General features: G+C 39.6%; 1 protein-coding gene across 3 annotated transcripts in view; it reads left to right on the top strand.

Annotated features, from left to right (window-relative positions):
- The window catches only part of TBC1D19 (TBC1 domain family member 19), a 145,818-nt gene that overhangs the window by 109,213 nt on the left and 16,696 nt on the right, over positions 1 to 19,909 (top strand). For all 3 annotated transcript variants that reach the window (XM_007091122.3, XM_042984816.1, XM_042984817.1), the window contains 3 exons: positions 4,933 to 5,017; positions 7,867 to 7,911; positions 18,272 to 18,304. In XM_007091122.3, the coding sequence (XP_007091184.1) occupies positions 4,933 to 5,017; positions 7,867 to 7,911; positions 18,272 to 18,304 (163 nt within the window). The remainder of the gene's footprint in view (positions 1 to 4,932; positions 5,018 to 7,866; positions 7,912 to 18,271; positions 18,305 to 19,909) is intronic.

Here is a 19,909-nt window from a genome sequence, read left to right as displayed (position 1 = left end):
GTCTTCACTTGGCTTTTAAGACACCACACTCTTTCTGGTTCTTCTCTTACTTTACTGGTGACCAGAGGCAAATCTAGCATTTTGGGAACCTGAAGCTTATATAATTTGGGAAACCTTTTAAAGATATAGAATATAATGTTACAAATAAATCATAATTAGGTAAGAACACACATAGTTCTTTAGAACAAGGGGAAAATCATGACAAATTATTAGAACAGTAAGAAGTTCAGGGCCCATTTTTCTGAGATCATATTAGGCAGTTTATTAGAAATGCATACATAGAAACATTTTCTGATCACAGCCTGATTTGCCCTCCTTATTTAGAGCATGCTATACCTCCCAGCAATTCCCAGCACCCAAAGGGACCCATGCTAATGAGAGGTCCTAACGCCCCTTTATTAGCATCATGGGAAATCTACCTCTCTTGGTTTTCCTCAATCTCTAAGACTCGTTCCTTCCCTTCTCCTTCATATCTTAATGTTAAAGTGCCTCAGGTCTCAGTTCTTCGTCTTTTTCTAGTTACACTCACTCACTTGCTGATTTCACCAAGTTCAACTCTCTTGTGATTTTCATTATCATGTATATGTTGATACCTTCTAAATTTACATCTTCAGTCCACACTTCTCTCCCAATCTCCAACTGCCTATTCAATACCTCCACTTAGATTTTTGGAGATATCTCGAATTTGGTATGTTGAAAACTGAACCCTGATCTCACTCCCAAAATTGTTCCACTCAACTTTCCCTATTTCAGTTGATAGTAACTCCATCTTTCCAAGCACTAAGCACCTAGAACAGTGCCTGGTACATTGTAGAAACAGAAGGAAAGAATTAGTGAACTGATTTTTAAAAGATAATATCTGTAGAAGTCATTCAGAATGGGGCACGTAATAAAAGTAATTAAGAGATATGGCAGGTTGAGTAAGTGTAGCTCAGTCCTACGTGTCATAGGAGTCAAGTAGAAGTGAATAGAGAATGGGGCAAAGGCATCATTCAAAAAGATAATGGTTGAGAATTTTCCAGAAATGTGGATAAACAAAATTTAAAGTTGAAGAAACACGACAGTCGTGAGCCATATAAATAAAAACAAATCCCAGGGGTGCCTGGGTGGCTCATTCAGTTAAGCTTCCAACTCTTGGTTTCAGCTCGGATCATGGTCTTGCAGTTCGTGAGTTCAGGCCCCACATTGGGCTCTGCGCTGGCAGTGTGGAATCTGCTTGGGATTCTCTCTCTCTCCTGTCTCTCTGCCACTCCCCTACTCGTGTGCTCTGTCTCTCTCTCTCTCTCTCTGTCTCTCTCAAACATAAATAAATAAACTTTAAAAAATAAAATAAAATAAAATAAAAACAAGCCCCAAATTAAATATACAGTGGGGAAAATACAGAGTATAGAATAAAATTAAACTGATAGTAGTGGTAATAGTAATTGCAGCTAACATTTTAATAATATTCACCATGTGCTAGGCACTTTTCTATACACTTTATGTATATTAATTAATCCCACAATAGCCTCTGATGTAGGTATTCTTAGGGTCTGCATATTACACGTGAGGATATTGAAACACCAAGAAGTCTGGTAACTTGCCCAATGTCACACAGCTAGTAAGTAGTGGAATAGAATTTCAACTCAAGTGGTGCAGTTTCAAACAGAATTCCAAATGGGTTAATGCATTTACCACAAAATGAATTTATCAAAAATGCTAGGCAAGTGGCAAGATTTCATTCTTTTTTATGGCTGAGTAGTAATCCATTGTATTTATATACCACAACTTCTTTATCCATTCATCTCTCTTGCCATTTGCGGCAACATAAATGAATCCAGAACGTATTATACCAAGTGAAACAAGTCGGAGAGAGAAAGACAAATGCCATGTGATTTCACTTATATGTGGAGTCTAAGAAAACAAAACAAATGAACAATCCAAAAAACAGATTTATAAATACAGAGAAAAAACTGGTGGTTGCCAGACTAGAGACGGGTGAGGGGATGGGCAAAATAGGTGAATAAGAGGCATAAGCTTCAAGTTATAAAATAGATAAGTCATAAGAATGAAAAATACAACATAGGGAATATAGTTAAGAAAATAATAACTTTGTATAGTGTTAGGAGGTAACTATACTTAGCAAGGGTTGCACTGCTCAATGTATAGAATTGTGGAATCACTATTCTGAAACTAATACAATATTGTATATCAACTATACTTCAATGAGAGGGAGACAGAGAGAGAGAGAGAGAGAGAGAGAGAGAGAGAGAGAGAGAGACACCTAGAGGAGAGAGAAGAATAAAAGATATGTGAATTTGGAGGCTGAGATTATAGCTATACAGTTTCAAGCCAAGGAACACTTGGAGACACCAGAAGCTGGAAGAGGTGGGGAGGAATCTCCCCCAGAAGCTCTGGAAGGAGTATGGCCCTGCCTCTACCTTGATTTTGGATTTCTGGTCCAGTAGAACTGTGAGAAAATAAATTTTTATTGTTTTAAGCCACTAAAAAAATGCTAGACAGAATTTCCTGTTTGAGTCAGGATGCGCTGGGTTATACTGTGATAACATACAAGCAAAAAAATCTCAACACAGGTTGAGATTTGCTCGTGGTCATGTCCCTCTGATAGGATGGGACCTAGGTCTGTGTCATCCTCACTCCAGAGCCTAGGCTGATAGGGTAACCACTGTCTAGAACACTGGCGGTTGCCATGCAGAGGGAAAAGGAATGTGGTTACTGCTCCGGTTCTTGAAGCTTTCATTCAGAAATTTTCAAATGGCACGTATGTATTTCATTGACTGAAGAGCAAATCACATGGCCACACCTAACCCCAAAGGAGCTGGAAAAGATAGGCTGACATATAGCCAGAGGGGAATAACCAGAAATATTGGATGAAAAACCCTAAAGACTTTCATAATCTAGGTGAATATACAGAGAATATTTTAAATGTGGGGAGAAACTTTCTAAGCATTAAAGTTTTGGGAGATTTGAGCACATAAAAATTAAGAACATCTCTGTGTCAGGGGGCGCCTGGGTGGCTCAGTTAAGCGTCTGACTTTGGCTCAGGTCATGATCTCATGGTTCATAGGTTCGAGCCCTACATCAGGCTCTGTGCTGACAGCTCAGAGCCTAGATCCTGCTTCTGATTCTGTTTCTCCCTCTCTCTCTGCTCCTCCCCCAATCACACTCTGTCTCTCTCAAAAATAAACAAACAAAAAAAAGAACATCTCTGTGTCAAAATAAATTGTTTGAGCAAAGCCATTTGAAACATGTAATTAGACCAAAGGTCAGAATTGTTAATATACAAAAAATGTAAACAAATCAATAATTTTAAAAACATCTATTTTAAAATGGACTAAGATGATGAGCTGGAAAATAACAAAATAAATGCAAACGGAAAAATGTTCAACCATATTAGTAATTAAAGCAAAATGCTGTTTGTACTTATAAGATGCTGATAACCTGTTTTGATGAGAATAAGAGAAAAAGTACACTGTCTTATTGCTGTATTATTAAAAACAAAAACATGACAAACTCTATCTAGAGGGCAGTTTGACAATGTGTATCAAAAGTTTTAGATTTAAAATGCCCATTGCTTTGGCCAGACAGCTAGTTCAGTTTTAGGAATTTAAGTAAAGGTGTACATAAATATTTAGCTATAGGGAAGTTTACTTCAGCACTGTTTATAGTTGGGGAAAAGTGGAAGTAATTAAATGTTCAACAGTAAAAGACAGGCTAGATAAGCTATGTTTATTCATATAGTGGCATATTCTGCAACATTAAAAAAATGTGGACTTGGAATATTTATTATAATACTGAGAGAAAATAGATTATAGAACAGTATGCCTAACTATTGTTTGAAAAATGTATGTATGTATGTATATATGTATAAGAGCAGTCTGAAAGATATACATCAGAATATTAACACTGATGGGCTTATAGGTGTTTTTTTTTCTCCTTTTTTGATGATCTGTATTTACAGTTTTTACCATAACCGTGTATTGCTTATGTAGTCTTTTAAAATACAGTAAAAGTCAATCAGTGGCAATGGTTGGTACATTTCGCCATTGGTCCTCACTGATGCTTAATCTCCATATCTATTCTTTTTCTAAAGCTGGGCCCCCTTTTTATGTCCTGGACCCACAGCTTCTCCATTGGCTCCTGCTTCCTAGTCCAACCCTGACCTTGTGCCCCTGTTCTGTTAAATGGGCTTCTACCTTTTCCTGTCATTCTCGATTCTTTTCTCAGTAGCATCTTTTCAATCCCAGGACCCAGATTTCCTGTCACTAATCACCTTAGGATTGACCTCCTGCCCCCAAGTTCCAAGCTGGTCTCAGCAACCCGGTCCCTCCTAAGGACATCGTTGATCCTCACTTTCTGCCCTTCCTATTTTCATCTCCAGGCCGACTTGCCCCACCGCACCTGCTGGTCAGGACAACCAGCTTCTGACCTGTATTAGCTCTTTAGCTCTCTCTCGTTCCGCTGCTGCTGTCCCTTCTAGACACCCACGAGTTGCTTTCCCTGACACACCCACCTGTCTGCTCCTGCATCCCTGCAGAGACTCTACTTCCAGCTTCCTGCACTTCCCAGGCTGCTCTGTGGGCCACGTAGTTACCTAGGGTCCTCCTATACATTTGTCATCGTGTCAAATGTCTCCCAGCTACTTCTCTTTTCCAGATGGAAAACAGAATAAGAGAATCAACTGGTAGTAGCTTGTTCAAGATTTACGGGGCTCACAGTGAGAAGTCTTTGGGTGAACTTTGGCCATCGCATTTGGCATCCCCTGTAACACTTAGTGCAGGTGCACCAACAGAGGGCACTCCTCCCATTTCCAGGCACAATACTGAACTGGAAAGATTCTACCTCAGTGCCTCCTAGGAAGGAAATAGCGATGAATTAATTACCTGTTATAAAACAGTGCTTAATTGTTTGTTTCTTCCCTGTTGTACCTAGGTATTACTTTGTTTCTCCCGGGATACATCTGTGTTGGGTCATTTTGCGTACAACAGCGCTTCACCACCGAAATCATACATCAGAGGTAAAATTTTAGTTACATAAAGGGAGTATTTTTTAAGACTTACAAAATCATAGCAAGACTGTTACATTTTATAGCATATATTAGTGTTGTTAATTTTTTTATTGTTAATGAAATTCCTCTCAGATGCTTTCAACTCCTACTCAAATCACGGGTGAACAACTCAGCACAATCAAAGGCGGGTGGTTCCCAGAAGAACCCTTTATCTTTCCTGTTTGCTCGCTCCTCTATTGCTGTTTTTGTCATATCTGTTGACTTTTATTTTCCCCCCTAACTACGACTTAATCACATGAATTTGCTTCTTCTGCTGCTTTTTTTAACTTCTCTATTCCTTCTCTCAAAATGTTCTCCAGCACTTAAAATTTGATGTAATTTATAAGCTATTAGCATGCTAATTTCTATTTTGGTGCTTTCTTCCCTTCTTTATCACTAGCTGCCTACCAGATATTGCTATTTCAATATCCTGCTATTACCTGACAGCTGAACTAATTTCAGCAGGAAGCCTTTCTCAATTTCTCCTTTTTATTAAGTGGTGAACACCAATCACTGAAAGCTTATAACCCTATTGTGTGTGATCATGCTCTGTTCCCATAAAGAAATAAACTCTTTCTCCCATATTTCCTAAGTCTGACTGTCTGCCTGATTGCTGTAACCCCTGCCCTAGGATGAGCCTACATTACCTGGCTGGGATCAGGCTCCCCCTCCCCAAACTGGGGGGCTCTCTTAATTCCACTGCTTCTAAACTGAGCTTATAGAAACCTTTGGTCTGCTTGTTTGTTTCTTTAACATCATTTGCTAAAAAGCTGACTGTAGAACTTATTCAATGGGTTCACTTCTAAACTCAGCCAAGATTTTAAGGCCCTCTATCAGTCAATTTTGTCTTAATCCAGCTCACTTTGATTCCCTGATTATCCCACGTTACCATATTTATTCTGGCCTGTATATATTCCCTACATGTGGAAGGATTCCCACTCCTCTCCCACGAAATCATAGGTCCTTGAGGAACTAGGCTATATCTTACTGTATCAGAAAAACTCATTTTTCCTTCCTGTGTAGGGAAAAATCCAGTTCTTTCCTACTGTGTTTCTCTACCATGTGTATCATTTACTACTCATATAAAACACTCCACTTCCGACACCAAATATATGGGAATTTTCCCTAAAACAAGAAACAAGTCTCCGACACCACCTGGGCATCCTACAATTTAACTCAGTTCTGCACTGTGTGCCCAGAGATAGCCTCAGATCCCACAGACTAAGGGCTCAGTCCCATGAGACTGCCATACCCCTCACACACATACACACACACACACTCTTCTGATGACAGTCAAAACCCCGTTTATCACCTGTGCCTCTGACCAACCAGCTATAGATTAGAGGTTCCAACAACCTGCTTCTTGGGTTCAATTAATTTGCTAGGGCAGCTCACATAACTCGAGGAAACGTACATCTACCAGTTTACTAAAGGATGTGATAAAGGATACAGATGAACAGCCAGATGAAGACATACATACGGCGAGGTCTAGGAGGGTCCTGAGCATAGGAGCTTCTGTCCCCATGGAGTTGGGGTGTGTCAGCCTCCCAATATTGATATGTTCACCCACCTGCAAGCTCTCTGAACCCCTGACTACTTGGGATTTTATGGAGGGTTTCTCACATAGGTATGATCAATTACTAACTCCATTTCCAGCTCCTGTCCCCTCTCTGGAAAATGGGAGATGGGGCTGAAAATTCCAGGGTTCTAATCATGACTTGGTCTTTCTGGTGACCAGTCCCCATCCAGGAGTCCACCAGAGTCATCCCAATAGAACAAAAGATTCTCCTAGTCTCTTATCACTTAGGAATTTACAAGGGTTTGCACCTAGCCTCATATTTAGTACCCAGCTAGTACTGTCTATCATCTCCCTCTCTCTGTCTCTCTGTCTCTCTTTCTCGCACTTTCTCTCTCCCTCTCTCTCTCTCATCTACCTTTCATTATTCCATTCTCCTTACTCACAAGCTCAGTGCTTGTTGTCTCCACCCTAACCTAAACTGCTCATTCTTCTTATTTGTCCCCTCTCTGCCACCACCCCCAACAAGAAGAGCAAAAAAATTTTTTAACTAAAAACCTTACCTTAAAGCCAAGTGCAAGAATGCATGAGACTTTTCAATAGAAAAGTCAACGAAAGGTATTAGAAAAAACTGTCAAGATAAAGGCTATCTAAAGATATTCAATGGAAGGTGGGGTGGGGGGAGACCTCAGAACCTTAAAAGTTAAGGAAAAGCTATATTTTTTTAAAAACTACTTCAAACATTTGATTATAGCGAATATACTTTCATTTTCTGAAACAATTCTGCTTTCCAATATTTAGCCTCATTCTTGGACCACATGAACTGTTTTAGGATTCAGAAAATATTACCACTATATGGTTTAAGACATTTACTTTTTAACTTTTCAGCACATTCCATAAGAATGTAAAACTAATGAGGCGCTGCAAAGCTTAGGACTTACTTTAATAAACAGATTAGAATTATTTATAGTTAGCAAAACAATTCTATGCTTCTAAATAGATGCTTCTCTTCTTAAATGCTTAAGGCACTTGAAAGCATTTGTTCTTTTAATTATTTTGTATCAATTGCCTCACACTTAAGTTTGTATTATTGACTTTAACTGATGAAAGGATTTGCTAATATCAAAAGATTAGTGGTATATTTTCAAAGTAATTCCATTTCCTAAAATGAAGTTAAAGGAGATCGTACTGTGCCTTTTAAAATTGCATTATTAGTATATCCACAAAATAAGTTAATTTTTAAAGATTTATTTTATTTAATCGTATTGAAACCTTCTATGGTTTGTTTGTTTTTTTCTTACAGGAAAACTAGGACTAGAAGAATATGCAGTATTTTATCCACCAAATGGTAAGAGTAATGCTATTGCTTCCTCTAGTGGGAAATAGGGAAATTACAGCTTTTATAACAAAATGTGACACTATCTTTAGATGGATACTTATTCATTATCTAAAATAAACCTTGTATGGAATAGCTCTTTTAATTAACTTTTCTATGTTTGTGGTAGGTTTGTGTTAAATTCTGTACATCCTCCCTGGTTTTCCTTCAGACCGGTAGTAGTGTCTGCGAGGAAACTAAGTGCACTCAGGTCCAGGGTGTTTCATTTTCCTCTGGGGGACACTGACTGGGTCCATCCAGGACCTTCCTTCTGACTTCCCTGCAGCAGAGCTCAAATCAGTTGAGTGTATTGCCTTGTGTTACACTTTATTGTTCTTCTAATTTGACAAGGGTGGTATTTATGAAATAAAAAGATCTTGAAGAAATACATCAGCCAAATAATCTATTTTAACTGTGTAAAGTGATCAAATGTATAATGATCTCATCAGATATTAAATATCCCTCTGAGATTATGGGATAGTTTTTAAGATCTGCTTTTTGGAAAAGCAATCTAGAGCATTCCTTATTACAATAATATTAGGTTGCATCCTGAAGAAGTTCTGTTACCCCAGCAGAATTAAGAACATGGGCTTTGTAACCCAGCCGACCTGGGTTCAGATCCCAGTCCCGCCAGCTCGCCCTATGACCTTGGTAAGTTCCATGGCTTCGCTGAACTTCAGACGCATCCTCTAGGGCCCATGGATCAAATGAGACACAATGTCTAAAACGTCACATTGACTGATATGCAGTGAGTGCTCAAAAAATGCAGCTGTTACCGGCGTGTTGAGCTTTTTTGTTGATCTCTCCGTGTGAAAGCTGTGCTTGGCTTTCATGGCACTGTTCTCTCTACGCACCTGTCAGAGTGATCTCGCGGGTTCTTTCACGGGCCATCCTCCCCTGCCCCTCTGTAAGCACCAGTGTTCTCCAGTGTCCCACCCCACCCTTGTTCGGCTGCCCTTCTTTTCATACATGTTCCCATGTACCTGCTTTGTCGGCTCTATTTATTCATTACTCTAAAATTTTTATCTACAGTTCTGACCTCTATAGTAATTAACTCAGGCTTAACATATCTCAACTTAAAGGCATTCATTTCTGTTCCAATACCCACTATTCAAAAAAGAATAAAATAAAATACAAAAATAAAACAAACAAAGACCAACAAAATAAAGACCAACAACAAAAAAGCTATGCTACTTCTCTCACAACTCACTGTGCTCTCATCTAATCAGTAATTCAAGGCCTAAACCCTGACTCCTCTCAGCCTTGCATCCCTCTCCTGTGGTAAGTCACCAGGGCCAGCCGGTTTTATCTTCAACATGCATCTGGGACCTCGCTCTCCCTCTCTTCCTCGCCATAACTGCCACCTTGCCCTTATCCAGGCTTTTCCATCTCTGGCTTATTAATTGCAACAGATACCTAACCGGTCTCTCTTCTTCCAGTGTTTTCTAGCTTTGCCTTGTCTTTCACAGTGCTGCCTGAGTTACACATCGAAAAGGAAAATCTAAAAATTGCTTTTTTTCCTTCAAGTTGTCTTTTCTGAGAAACGGGGAAGGGGGAAGGGGCAAAGGGAGAGCGAGAATCTTAAGCAGGCTCCACACCCAGCTCAGAGCCCGATCTCACAACCATGAGATCTTTACTGAAATGAAATCAAGAGTCGGACGCTCGATTGCCTGAGCCGCCGAGACACCTCTCCCCTGAAAGTTTTCTTAATGGCTTCCCATCTCTTCACAAGTGATGTCCAAGCCTCTTAGCCTGGTGTACGAGGACCTCTTTTGACCCGGGCCTGTATTCAGTCTGACTCGTTGCTTTGGATTTCACCTTTTCCTGTCTCACTGTCTTTTATCATAGCAATACCAAACGATTACCTCACACGTGCACGTGCACCCCTGCCAACTCTCTCAAAGCAACGTGCAGGGCTCAGCTCAGGCATGATCCTTTTCAGGAAGCTTTCCCTGAGTCCTCGGGTTTGGTTATGGTCCCTTTTTTTTTTTTTTTTTTTTTTTTAGCTCCCATAGTATCCAGTGTGAAAGCCTTTGGTATCTATTTTATTGTCACGACATTATTTGTTTATGCTTTATCTTCCCCTCTAGATTGCAGGCTTCTTAAGGTGGAAGGCCATATCATTCATCTGTATTTCCTCAATACCTAGCTGTAGTAGGAGGTTAGTGAGTCTTTATTTGAACTAAATTAGAGAGGATTCTTAATTTGAGCATTTACTTATGTTTATTACCTCTGCCTCTTCAGAAACTTAAATTTCAGATAACTTTTTATGTTTATCCAAGAATCAGGAAACCAGGGGAAAAATACCTCTGAAGAGCCAAAAGAGGTGTCCACGGAGTCAAATTCCTGCTCTCTCCATGCCTAGGAGAGCTTTTACTTAACACACATGCCTAACAAGCTTGGTTTACTGGTGTTTATGCCCCCCTACAAAAGTGGAAGCATAGAAAGAGGCCGACATAGATGGGAAAAATTAACAACAGCAGAACGGCAATCAGAGGCTTCACAAAGGAAAATAGAAGAACTATAATAACCAGCACATAAGAGCGCTCCAGAAAATCTTCCGGGGACCATCTTATGTAAAAGCCAGTAACCTTGTGACTTTTTAAAAAGTTACGGTGCACGTGTATGTACGTAGTTATAGTATGTACTATAATAATTTAAGACTTTTATTAGGCGCTTGAGACACCAAAAAACAAATGGCCATAATAATAGCCGTGACGGCAGTCAGGGCGGTGGCAGCTAACGTTTTGCAGGCAGGACTGTGTACCAGGCAGTGTGCTAAACGCATTACGTGCGGCAATCCGCTTGGTCCTTACAAGGCGTAACCTGCCGAGGCAGGGACTAGTGTTATCCCTATTTCTAGATGAAGAAGCTGAGGCACAGAGTGTCCTTTTGCTCCGCCGGTGAGGGGCAAAGCCAGGCTTTCAATCCGAAGCTCTTTGACTTCAGTCTTCTTCATCACCATGCCCTATTGCCTCAGAAAATGTTACCGTGTACATTAGAGTGGCTTTTGGAAGAAAACAAAGGGGCTGATATGTTGAAAAAGTGGATGTGTAGAATAGGTTCTAGAAAGATTTTCATTCAGAATAAAAATAGTTTAATACTAAATGGGGTGACCCTACAGCCGCTCATAAATGTCATTCTTCAGAATAATTTTTTCTTTCAGGTAATTTTAAAACCTTGCCAGAATCAGAGAGAGCTCTCTTCTCTGGGCATTGAGTCCAAAGTTGCAGAACAAGAAGAGACAAAGACTAGTCAGTCTGTTTTCCCTTTATTCTTTCCTCAAGGCAATACTAAGCAGCATTTTTATGTTATCCGTTCCACTGCTGCCCCAAATAGGATTACTTTAAAATCTTAAGGACACCTCCGCCACTGACCTCATTTGAGGCCTTGTCGGTGGACAGACTTTCTGTAGCAGATTCGCTAAACAACTGGTAGGCAAAATTTCCGAGCTGAAGAGAGTTTTCATAGGAATTATATAAGCTTCTCTTGTTTTTACTTTTCATTCATCTTCTATAACTTGTTTTCATTTATTCATTTAATACTTACATAGTCCTGCTCTGGCTCCCTCTTCTATTCTAGGGTGGGTGATCTGCAGTAAAAAGTACCTACTGTCAAGAAGCTTACATTCTAGTGAGGGAGACAACAAGCAAGTAAATAAATAACCAATGAAAATAATTTCAGAGAATGTGATGTGAACCATGAAGGGAAACAGAAATTGATAGGGAGGTGGCGGAGGGTGTGGCTTTAGGTAAAGGGCTTTGCCTTTAAGTAAACGTAAGGCTTTAGGTAAGGTCACCTTTAGGTAAGGTGATCAGGAAAAGTACTTCTGAGGAGGTAGAATATGAACAGAGACCAGAATATGCAGAGTGAGCTGTGCAATGAAGTAGGAGAAGAACATTCCAGAGGGAATACATAGCATGTTTAAAGGCCTAAGACGGGAACCTGCTTGATGGTTTGAAAGAACCAGATGGCCAGTGTGACTGTTGACAGTGAGCAAAACATAACCTGGTAGTAGGTGAGACAGGAGACTTAGGGACCAGGTCAGATAGGGAGACAGTTGATCTAAAGTTTTGTCTAGTAAGTCTAGTGTCTGGGCTTCCTCAGGAATAGTTTCTGTTAATCTCTTGTTTTCATGTGAATGGGCTATACTTACTTTTTTTTTTTTTTCCTGATTTTAATTCCAGTATAGTTAGCATACAGTGTCATGTTAGTTTCAGGGGTACAATAGTGATTCAACTTTCCATACATTACTCAGTGCTTGTCATGGTAAGTGTACTCTTAGTCCCCTTGAGTTATACTTTCTTATTTCTTTGCATGCCTAGTAAATTTTTTGTTCATAACTAGATATCTTGAATATTATAGTGTGGTAACTCTAGAAATCAAATTGTCTCCCCTCCCCAGAATTTGTTGTTGTTGCTTGTTTAGTGACTTTTCTAAACTACTTTGTCAATATTGTGTTGTTGTTTTTTTGTATGGAGTGCCCACTGAGGTCTCTGTTCCATTAGCCTAGTGGCCAACTGGTAATTTGACAGAGGTTTCCTTAAACATCAGAAACCAAAAGAAAAAAATCTATCCCAGTCTTTGCAGGTTGGCTCTATGTTGAGCTCCGTCGAGGCTTAGCCAGGCCATTTAATTTTTTTTTTTTTTAATTTATTTATTTGGAGAGAGAGAGACTCTAGAGAGCGCAGGGGGAGGGGCAGAGACAGAGGGAGAAAGAGAGAGAATCCCAAGCAGGCTCCGCTCTGTCAGCACAGAGCTCAATGTAGGGCTTGAACGCATGAACCATGAGATCATGATCTGAACCAAAACCAAGAATCAGACGCTTCACCGACTGAGCCACCCAGCCAGCCCTCGCCAGGCCATTTAGAGTTCTACCCTAACCTTCACTTCCTGCTTGCCCAGAGCCCAGAAGTCTGGCAGAGGTGAAAGCTGAAGTACTTCTCCGATCTTTTCTAGATTCCCCTGAATACAGAGGAGTTTTTCAAAGCCTTTATATCTCCATATATATCCTTCCACAGCCTCTTCATTTCCAGGCTTGTCAGTCTGTCTGCTGCTTGCCTCATCTGTTATCCTTTGCTGCCCCAGGAAGCTTTAGCTAGTATATTTGCACCTAAATGCTTTCAGTAAGCGGGCAGGCCATTTCAGCCCAATCCCTCAGATAGTTACTAGACAGGTCAAAACACACAACCACAAGTTTTCGATTCACGATCCCTATTGCCAGCAAGCTGCACCAGGAACATGGGTGCAGGAACATCTTCATAGCTGCCTCCAAGCTGGAGAATGGGCGATGGTAGGTGGGTAAATTAAAATACCACAATGCTTTCTTTCCAAAATTCAGCAGCTTCTTTTTTCATGAAGGATTTCCTTGGTTGTAATTTTTTTATTTTTTTGTTTTGTTTTATTTTATGTTTGTTTTTTTTTTTTTTTTAAACAAATTACAGAACTCAAAAAAAGTTGATCTAACACTTCTAGCCAGCTTAACCGTTGTTTTAGCGGAAGGGCAGAATTTTGGAGTTCCCTACTCTCTTCTTCCAGTGACATCTCTTCTCTGATTCCTCACTAATATTTTTAAAAGATCATGCTCACTACTGTGTAAAATAAAAGTGTCACTCTATGGGGTGCCTGGGTGGCTGAAGCATCCGACTCTTGATCTCAGCTCAGGTCTTGATCTCCGGGTCATGAGTCCAAGCCCCACATTGGTCTCCATGCTGAGCATGGAGCCTACTTAAAAAAAAAAAAATTAATTAAAAAAAATAATAATAATAAGTAAAGTGTCATTCTAATGTAAGCTCCGAGAGAACAAGGACCTTTTGATGACCAAGAGATCTAACACCTAGAATCATGCATAGCGTAAAGTCACTGCTCAGTAAATGTTATTGAATGAGAGAGCGAATGAATGAGGGAATCAATATGGAAGAACACAGAGGAACAAGAATAGAAGCAAGGGAAGGAGACAGGAGAAATACACATAGATCTGACTGAGATTTAAATACACAGCACAATATACCAATACCATTTGTTTCCTGTAAGACAAAATAATTAGTTGCTAGTGAACATTAGGTAGAGGCATTTTAGGACTCTACATCAGGGCAACCCCATGCCCCTCCCCCCCACCCCCCTCCCCATCCCCAGGAAACATTGTCAATGTCTGTAGACATTTTTGGTTGTCAGAGCCAGAGGGAGGTGGGGTTTTACCAGTGTCTCATGAGTAGAGGCCAGGGATGCCATCAAACACTGTACAGTGCACATGGGGCGCCTGGATGGCTCAGTCGGACTTAAGCGTCCGGCTTCAACTCAGGTCATGATCTCGTGGTTTGTGGGTTCGAGCCCCGCATCCGGCTCTGTGCTGACAGCCTGGAGCCTGGAGCCTGCTTCAGAATCTGTGTCTTCCCTTTCTCTGCCCCTCTCCTGCTCATGCTCTGTCTCCCTCTGTCTCTCAATAATAAATAAACATTAAAAAAATTGAAAAAAACCCGACAACAACATTCTACAGTGCCCAGGACAGCCCCTCACAACAAAGATTAGGAAAGGCTCTTGGAAGCAATAGTGAAAATATGTCATTTTAAACCTGCTCACAAGTGTCCAGTTGATAAATAGCAATGTACTTTGTCATCTATATTAATTAAACAAAGTAAAAACATCTCATAATCCAAAATTTATTTGATGTATAACTTTAGACATAAGTTGAAAACCTAATCAAATTTGTATTTAAAATACGGTTTTCAGGTTGATACTTAAATATGGCTATGTTCTGGTATTTGGGAAATTTTAATTGCTGAAATAAAGTAACAGTGATATTCTGAAGTTCTGATGCAGAAAGACAACAGAAATAGCTAGGAAACAATTTAACCATTGCCGTATCCCTACTCTTACTGACCTGTAGGCTACATGTAGAATGAGAATAAGCACAGGAAATGATTATTTCAACAAATGAGTTAAACTTTAACAAGTAATCCCACATGAAGGAGTGTAAAAATTTGGAATGATGTTAAAGTCAATCAGACCTGAAAGCTGTGGTACAACTATAAATGCTGAGTATTAACAGAGACAGTGAGGAAATGAAGGGAAAATATCTAGTAAGTGTGAAGCATGTTGATATTTGGTGTATTTTCTGAGTCATATTTACTATTTATATCTTAATCTAGTTCAAGATTTATTTCTGTGGCCGATGTTTACCATTCTGAGCTATGTCAAAGGCCCATTAAATTATGACTTTAAAAAATTATTCCTATTCAATGGACCAGGCAGTTGATATTTTAGACTTTCTTTAGATGGCCAAAGGATGGCTGGGCTCTTAAAATAATCTGTTGTGGCAAACTTGAAGGACTCTAAGGCCAGAGGAGAGCTGGTAGCCCAAGCATCCCGCTGCCTGTTAGAAGTATACTCTGGGATGGTGGCCACGTGCATGAAACTCGACCCTTGAAACACTTGAAGCGATAGGAGGCAAAGGGAAGGATTTGGGGAAACTGGCCAAGAACGCGACACCCTCTGCGATCAAAGAACTGTTCTAGGTGAAGCGTGCCCTAGAGTGTTAATGGATTCTTGACTGCTTCTTATGCCTTCTACTTTTGTTTGCCAGAATTTGACTTTGTCCTCCTTTAACAGAGCAGACAGTGCACCCTTTTCTGGAATCTTAAGCCCTGGCTAATCTTGATTAAGCTGAAGTGAACCCTTATCTAATACTGACAAAAAAAGAAGTTCTTAGGTTTAAGCCGATACCTAACTGTGTTACTGCCCCTCGTGAGAGCGTAAAATAGCTCTGATTGCCGACCGTCTGCTGTGTCCTCAACTCTGCACTGGTGCCCATTGAGGACATTAACTCACCGGTGCTTTAGTACAACTCAGTGAAGTTGTCTTGTTTATCTCCACTTTCAAAAATGAAAACAGAGACTCAAGAGAGTGTTGGTAACTTGCCTCGAGTCACACAGAATTCCAACCACATCTGTATGAGTTCGTTGGACGTTCGTAATTTCAATACTGAGTTATTAAGAGCTTCCTATTCTATGTGTTAATTACTTATTCATAAATTAAAATTACACTTCAATGTTTTTTTTTACTTGAAAAAAATTTTTAGGGGCGCCTGGGTGGCTTGATATCAGCTCAGGTCACGATCTCAAGGTTGTAAGATCGAGCCCGGCATGGGGCTCTGTGCTGGGCATGAAGCCCGCTTGGGATTCTCTCTCTCCCTCTCCCTCTGTCCCTCCCCTGCCACGCAAACACACTCACTTGTTCTCCAAAATAAATAAATAAACTTAGAAAAATATTTTTTATTGGAGTATTGTTGACCCACAATGTTACATTACTTTCAGCTAACCAGCATGGTGATTGGACAAGCCTATACTATTCTGTGCTCACCACAAGTATAGCTACCTTCTGTCCGTAGAGCACTATTGCAATGCCAATGACTATATTCCCTCTTTTATCCCTGTGACTTATTCATTCCATAACTGGAAGCTTGTATCTCCCATTCCCCTTCACCCATTTTGCCCACCCCCCAACTTTCTCCCCCTAGCAACCATTAGTTTCTTCTCTGCCGCGCTTTAATATTTTATTTATAAGCTTTGATCGTATCTATAAAATGCTCCAATTTCCATCCATTTGTATCATTTGTAGAAGATACTGCGGGCGCTGAAGATATTACACAGTAGGAATTGTGTCCCTTGCCTCAAATAGCTTATGACCTAGCTGCTTCTAGAGCAGCTATAAATTTCAGAACTTGAGGGAGATGTGGGGAAAGTGTAACTAAGCCCAAGTCACCCTAATATTGCATCCCTTTTTGCTGCTTGATGGTTCACAAAGTCATTCACTGTAAGCTTCCTAATTAAAAGTGGCTTGTCCTGACTAGGGTAGTCCTATCCTTGGATCCTTAATAAATATTTGTAGAAGATGAAAATCATAATAGTAACACCTTCACTCCTGACTACCCTCACCTGCTTGTTCAAATGTTGTTGCAATAGCTTAGCAGAGGAAAGAAAAAGGGGTTTTGCAGGAAGAATATAAGGGTTTTGGGGGCACCTGGGTGGCTCAGTTGGTTAATTAAGCATCCGACTTCGGCTCAGGTCATGATCTCACAGTTTGTGAGTTCGAGCCTGCACCAGGCTCTGTGCTGACAGCTCGGAGCCTGGAGCCTGCTTCAGATTCTATGTCTCCCTCTCTCGCTGACCCTCCCCCACTCACACTCTGTCTCTGTCTGTCTCTCTCTCAAGAATAAATAAACATTAAAAAAATTTTTAAAGAATATAAAGGTTTTATATGATAGCAACCTGCTTTGAGAGGCAGTATTTAGAAAGATACAATATATACTTACATTTCTGTAGAACATCAAAATATGCCTACTGTCTATTAACTCATTTGTCTCTCGGATTTTTTTTTTCATATGTCAACAATTTTATCGTAGAAAAGTTAGAAAAGACAGACTTGTTTTTTTTATTTTCTAAAAGCCTATAATCAGGAAAGAAATAAAATTAAACAGCAGAGAGAGAAGGTAGAAAAAGATGGTTGTTCCTAAGAAGAAAAAGAGACTCAACCAGAGATATAAACAGAGAGAGAGACTTAAAGAAGGAAGGTGGTCCCTCATCTAAGTGCTCCGTGCAGCTCAAGCTGGTGGCTATCATGTCATTAGGAACGTTGACTTCTCTTATAACTCTAATCTGGTTTTGAATTTTCTCAGTTTCTAGAAAGCAGAAGACCTTAAAGTTGGTAAAGAATCTTGCCACTGGAAGATCCTTGCATGTCCGGTTTTCTTTGGATCTCACAAATTTCTCTGCATTTACTCTAGACATGATGGTTCAACGTAGAATTTCAGAGCTAGATGATATTTCAGAGACAGTGTTAGTTCCTCTGCATGACAGGCAGTTAACTAAAACTCAGGAAGTTCAGTGACTCTCCTGAGGTGACCCAGCTGGTTTATGTAAGCTGGTCACTTATCTTTTTAACAGATTGGATTCTAATATATAGGATGAAGTTGTTTCAGGAAGGACATAATCTGCTGACTTGCTGAGACCATCCTAATTTGTTCTTAAACTTAGTTTTGCCATCTGCCCTGTTCTGTTTTTGTAACATATTCAAAGTTTTAATTTTTTAGCATTATCAATAGAAAGTTAACTGCATATATATCAAAAACTTCTAGTTTGTTTTTCTCCAGGTATTAAAAAGCATATTTTTTTTTTTATTGGCTACCATCACTAAGTCTTTCTGACAGTCCTGAACAGAGTTGAAGCAAAAATAGCAAACCTTTCTATTTTCGTTTTTAATCCTCTGAAGCTTACCTAATAACTCAGTGGGTATATTAATTGAAAAGAAACACTTTTTTTTTTTTTCTCTTTTTTAGGTGTAATCCCTTTTCACGGATTTTCAATGTATGGTAAGTTGGGCTTTAAAATAGCCACCGTTTTTATTACACTTCAGAAAATTAAAGATGAAGATCACAGTTTATACCACATCACCCACACGCTTACCAAGTAACTGTACACATTTTTAAATATTGAGTTTAGTATTTGTTTATACCGCCAATTAAACTTTTTTAAAATAAAGGGTCATCATACGTTCTCAGGTGATGACTGCTGGGCCAATTAAAGTTAGAAGACAATGTGGAAGTGATTTTGTGTTTACCATTCTCTAATCCAATGGGAACGCGTGGGTTTTTAGTTCTGACAGGTGTAAAATGAGGTTGCTGAAATTCCCAAACAAATTTTAAACAAATAATAGGCGAGAAAGGATGTGAAGGGAGGGCCAACACTAAGTCTGGGTTTATGATTTCTCTAGACTAGTCCCAAGGTACATGTGAAAAACACGTGTGCAGGCTTAACAGCCCCGAATGCCTTTCTGGCCTCCCACGGCATCAAATGAGGAACACAGAAGCTTAATGAAGCTTAATGAAGATTAGCAAGAGGAGGAGTGCTCTACACCTTAAAACCACTTAATTTTTAAATTTTCACACATTACATAGAAACCTGTTGAAGAGCGTCATCACCAAAGTCGCTACCCACCCCCCCACCCCCACCTGTACGCTAAACAGAAATACTTTAACGTTTTCCTTTTGTAAGGAGAATCAGCAACACATTAACCCTTTTCTTGGTAAAAGCCCCTCAGTGTTCAACATCAGACAAGAACGGTGAATGACATAATATAAAACTTCTAAGACCAGCATGCAATGAAAAGGATTCAGAGGACCCAGGAACTTTGTACTAGGCTACCCTTCGTGGTGTTGATCACAAGCTTCCATTATGGGGCACTCTGCTTTATTCTCTTGAGCCAATGTTCCATAATGTAATACATAATGTTACGATGTTTCAGCATACTTCTCTTTTATAAACACATGAGGAATTTAAAATAGAAAAGCCCCCAAAAAGTTACTAAATGTTTACATCTAATAATAAAAGTGCTGTCTTTTTATCTATTTCAATTCCAGCTGCAAGAATTTTTCAAGTAAACAGCTTTTAAAAAGTGAACTTGAATGATTTGGAGGACATTAATGGTGTCAAGAAAGTTTAAATCTTCTAGCAATTCTTAGGGAATAAAATACATCATTGACTCTGAGTCTGGTTGTTCACACTTCTGGTCTCTTAAGTATTGGCTAAGGTTTATACACCAGAGGGGAGAATGTTCACTAAGGAAGTAGATGATGCAAAATGTTTGGTACAGAGTTTACTTACACTCTTTTAGAAATGTGTGGTAAGCACCCACAAACACCTGGCAGCAACCACCCATTTAGAATATGAGAATAATCACATACCATCCCCGAGGAACTGTAGTTAGTACTTTGCCACCTCGGTGTTAGTTACTGTAGTGCTTCAAAATTACAATACTTATCTCGTTTAAAAATGGATTTACACTGGCCTTCCTCTCTCCCATTTATGCAGATGAATCAAGTTATTGTAGGTATAGCATATCATGACTTCATAAGTAAATTCCTATGGCACAATATTTAATTGGATAAAAAGACAATGTGCAAAGTCATTTTTACGAA

This window comes from Panthera tigris, chromosome B1 (genome assembly GCF_018350195.1).
Source record: "Panthera tigris isolate Pti1 chromosome B1, P.tigris_Pti1_mat1.1, whole genome shotgun sequence".
NCBI classification, from domain to species: Eukaryota; Metazoa; Chordata; class Mammalia; order Carnivora; family Felidae; genus Panthera; species Panthera tigris.
The sequence above is the reverse complement of the archived record's forward strand: the minus strand, read 5'-3'. Positions and strand labels throughout refer to the sequence as shown.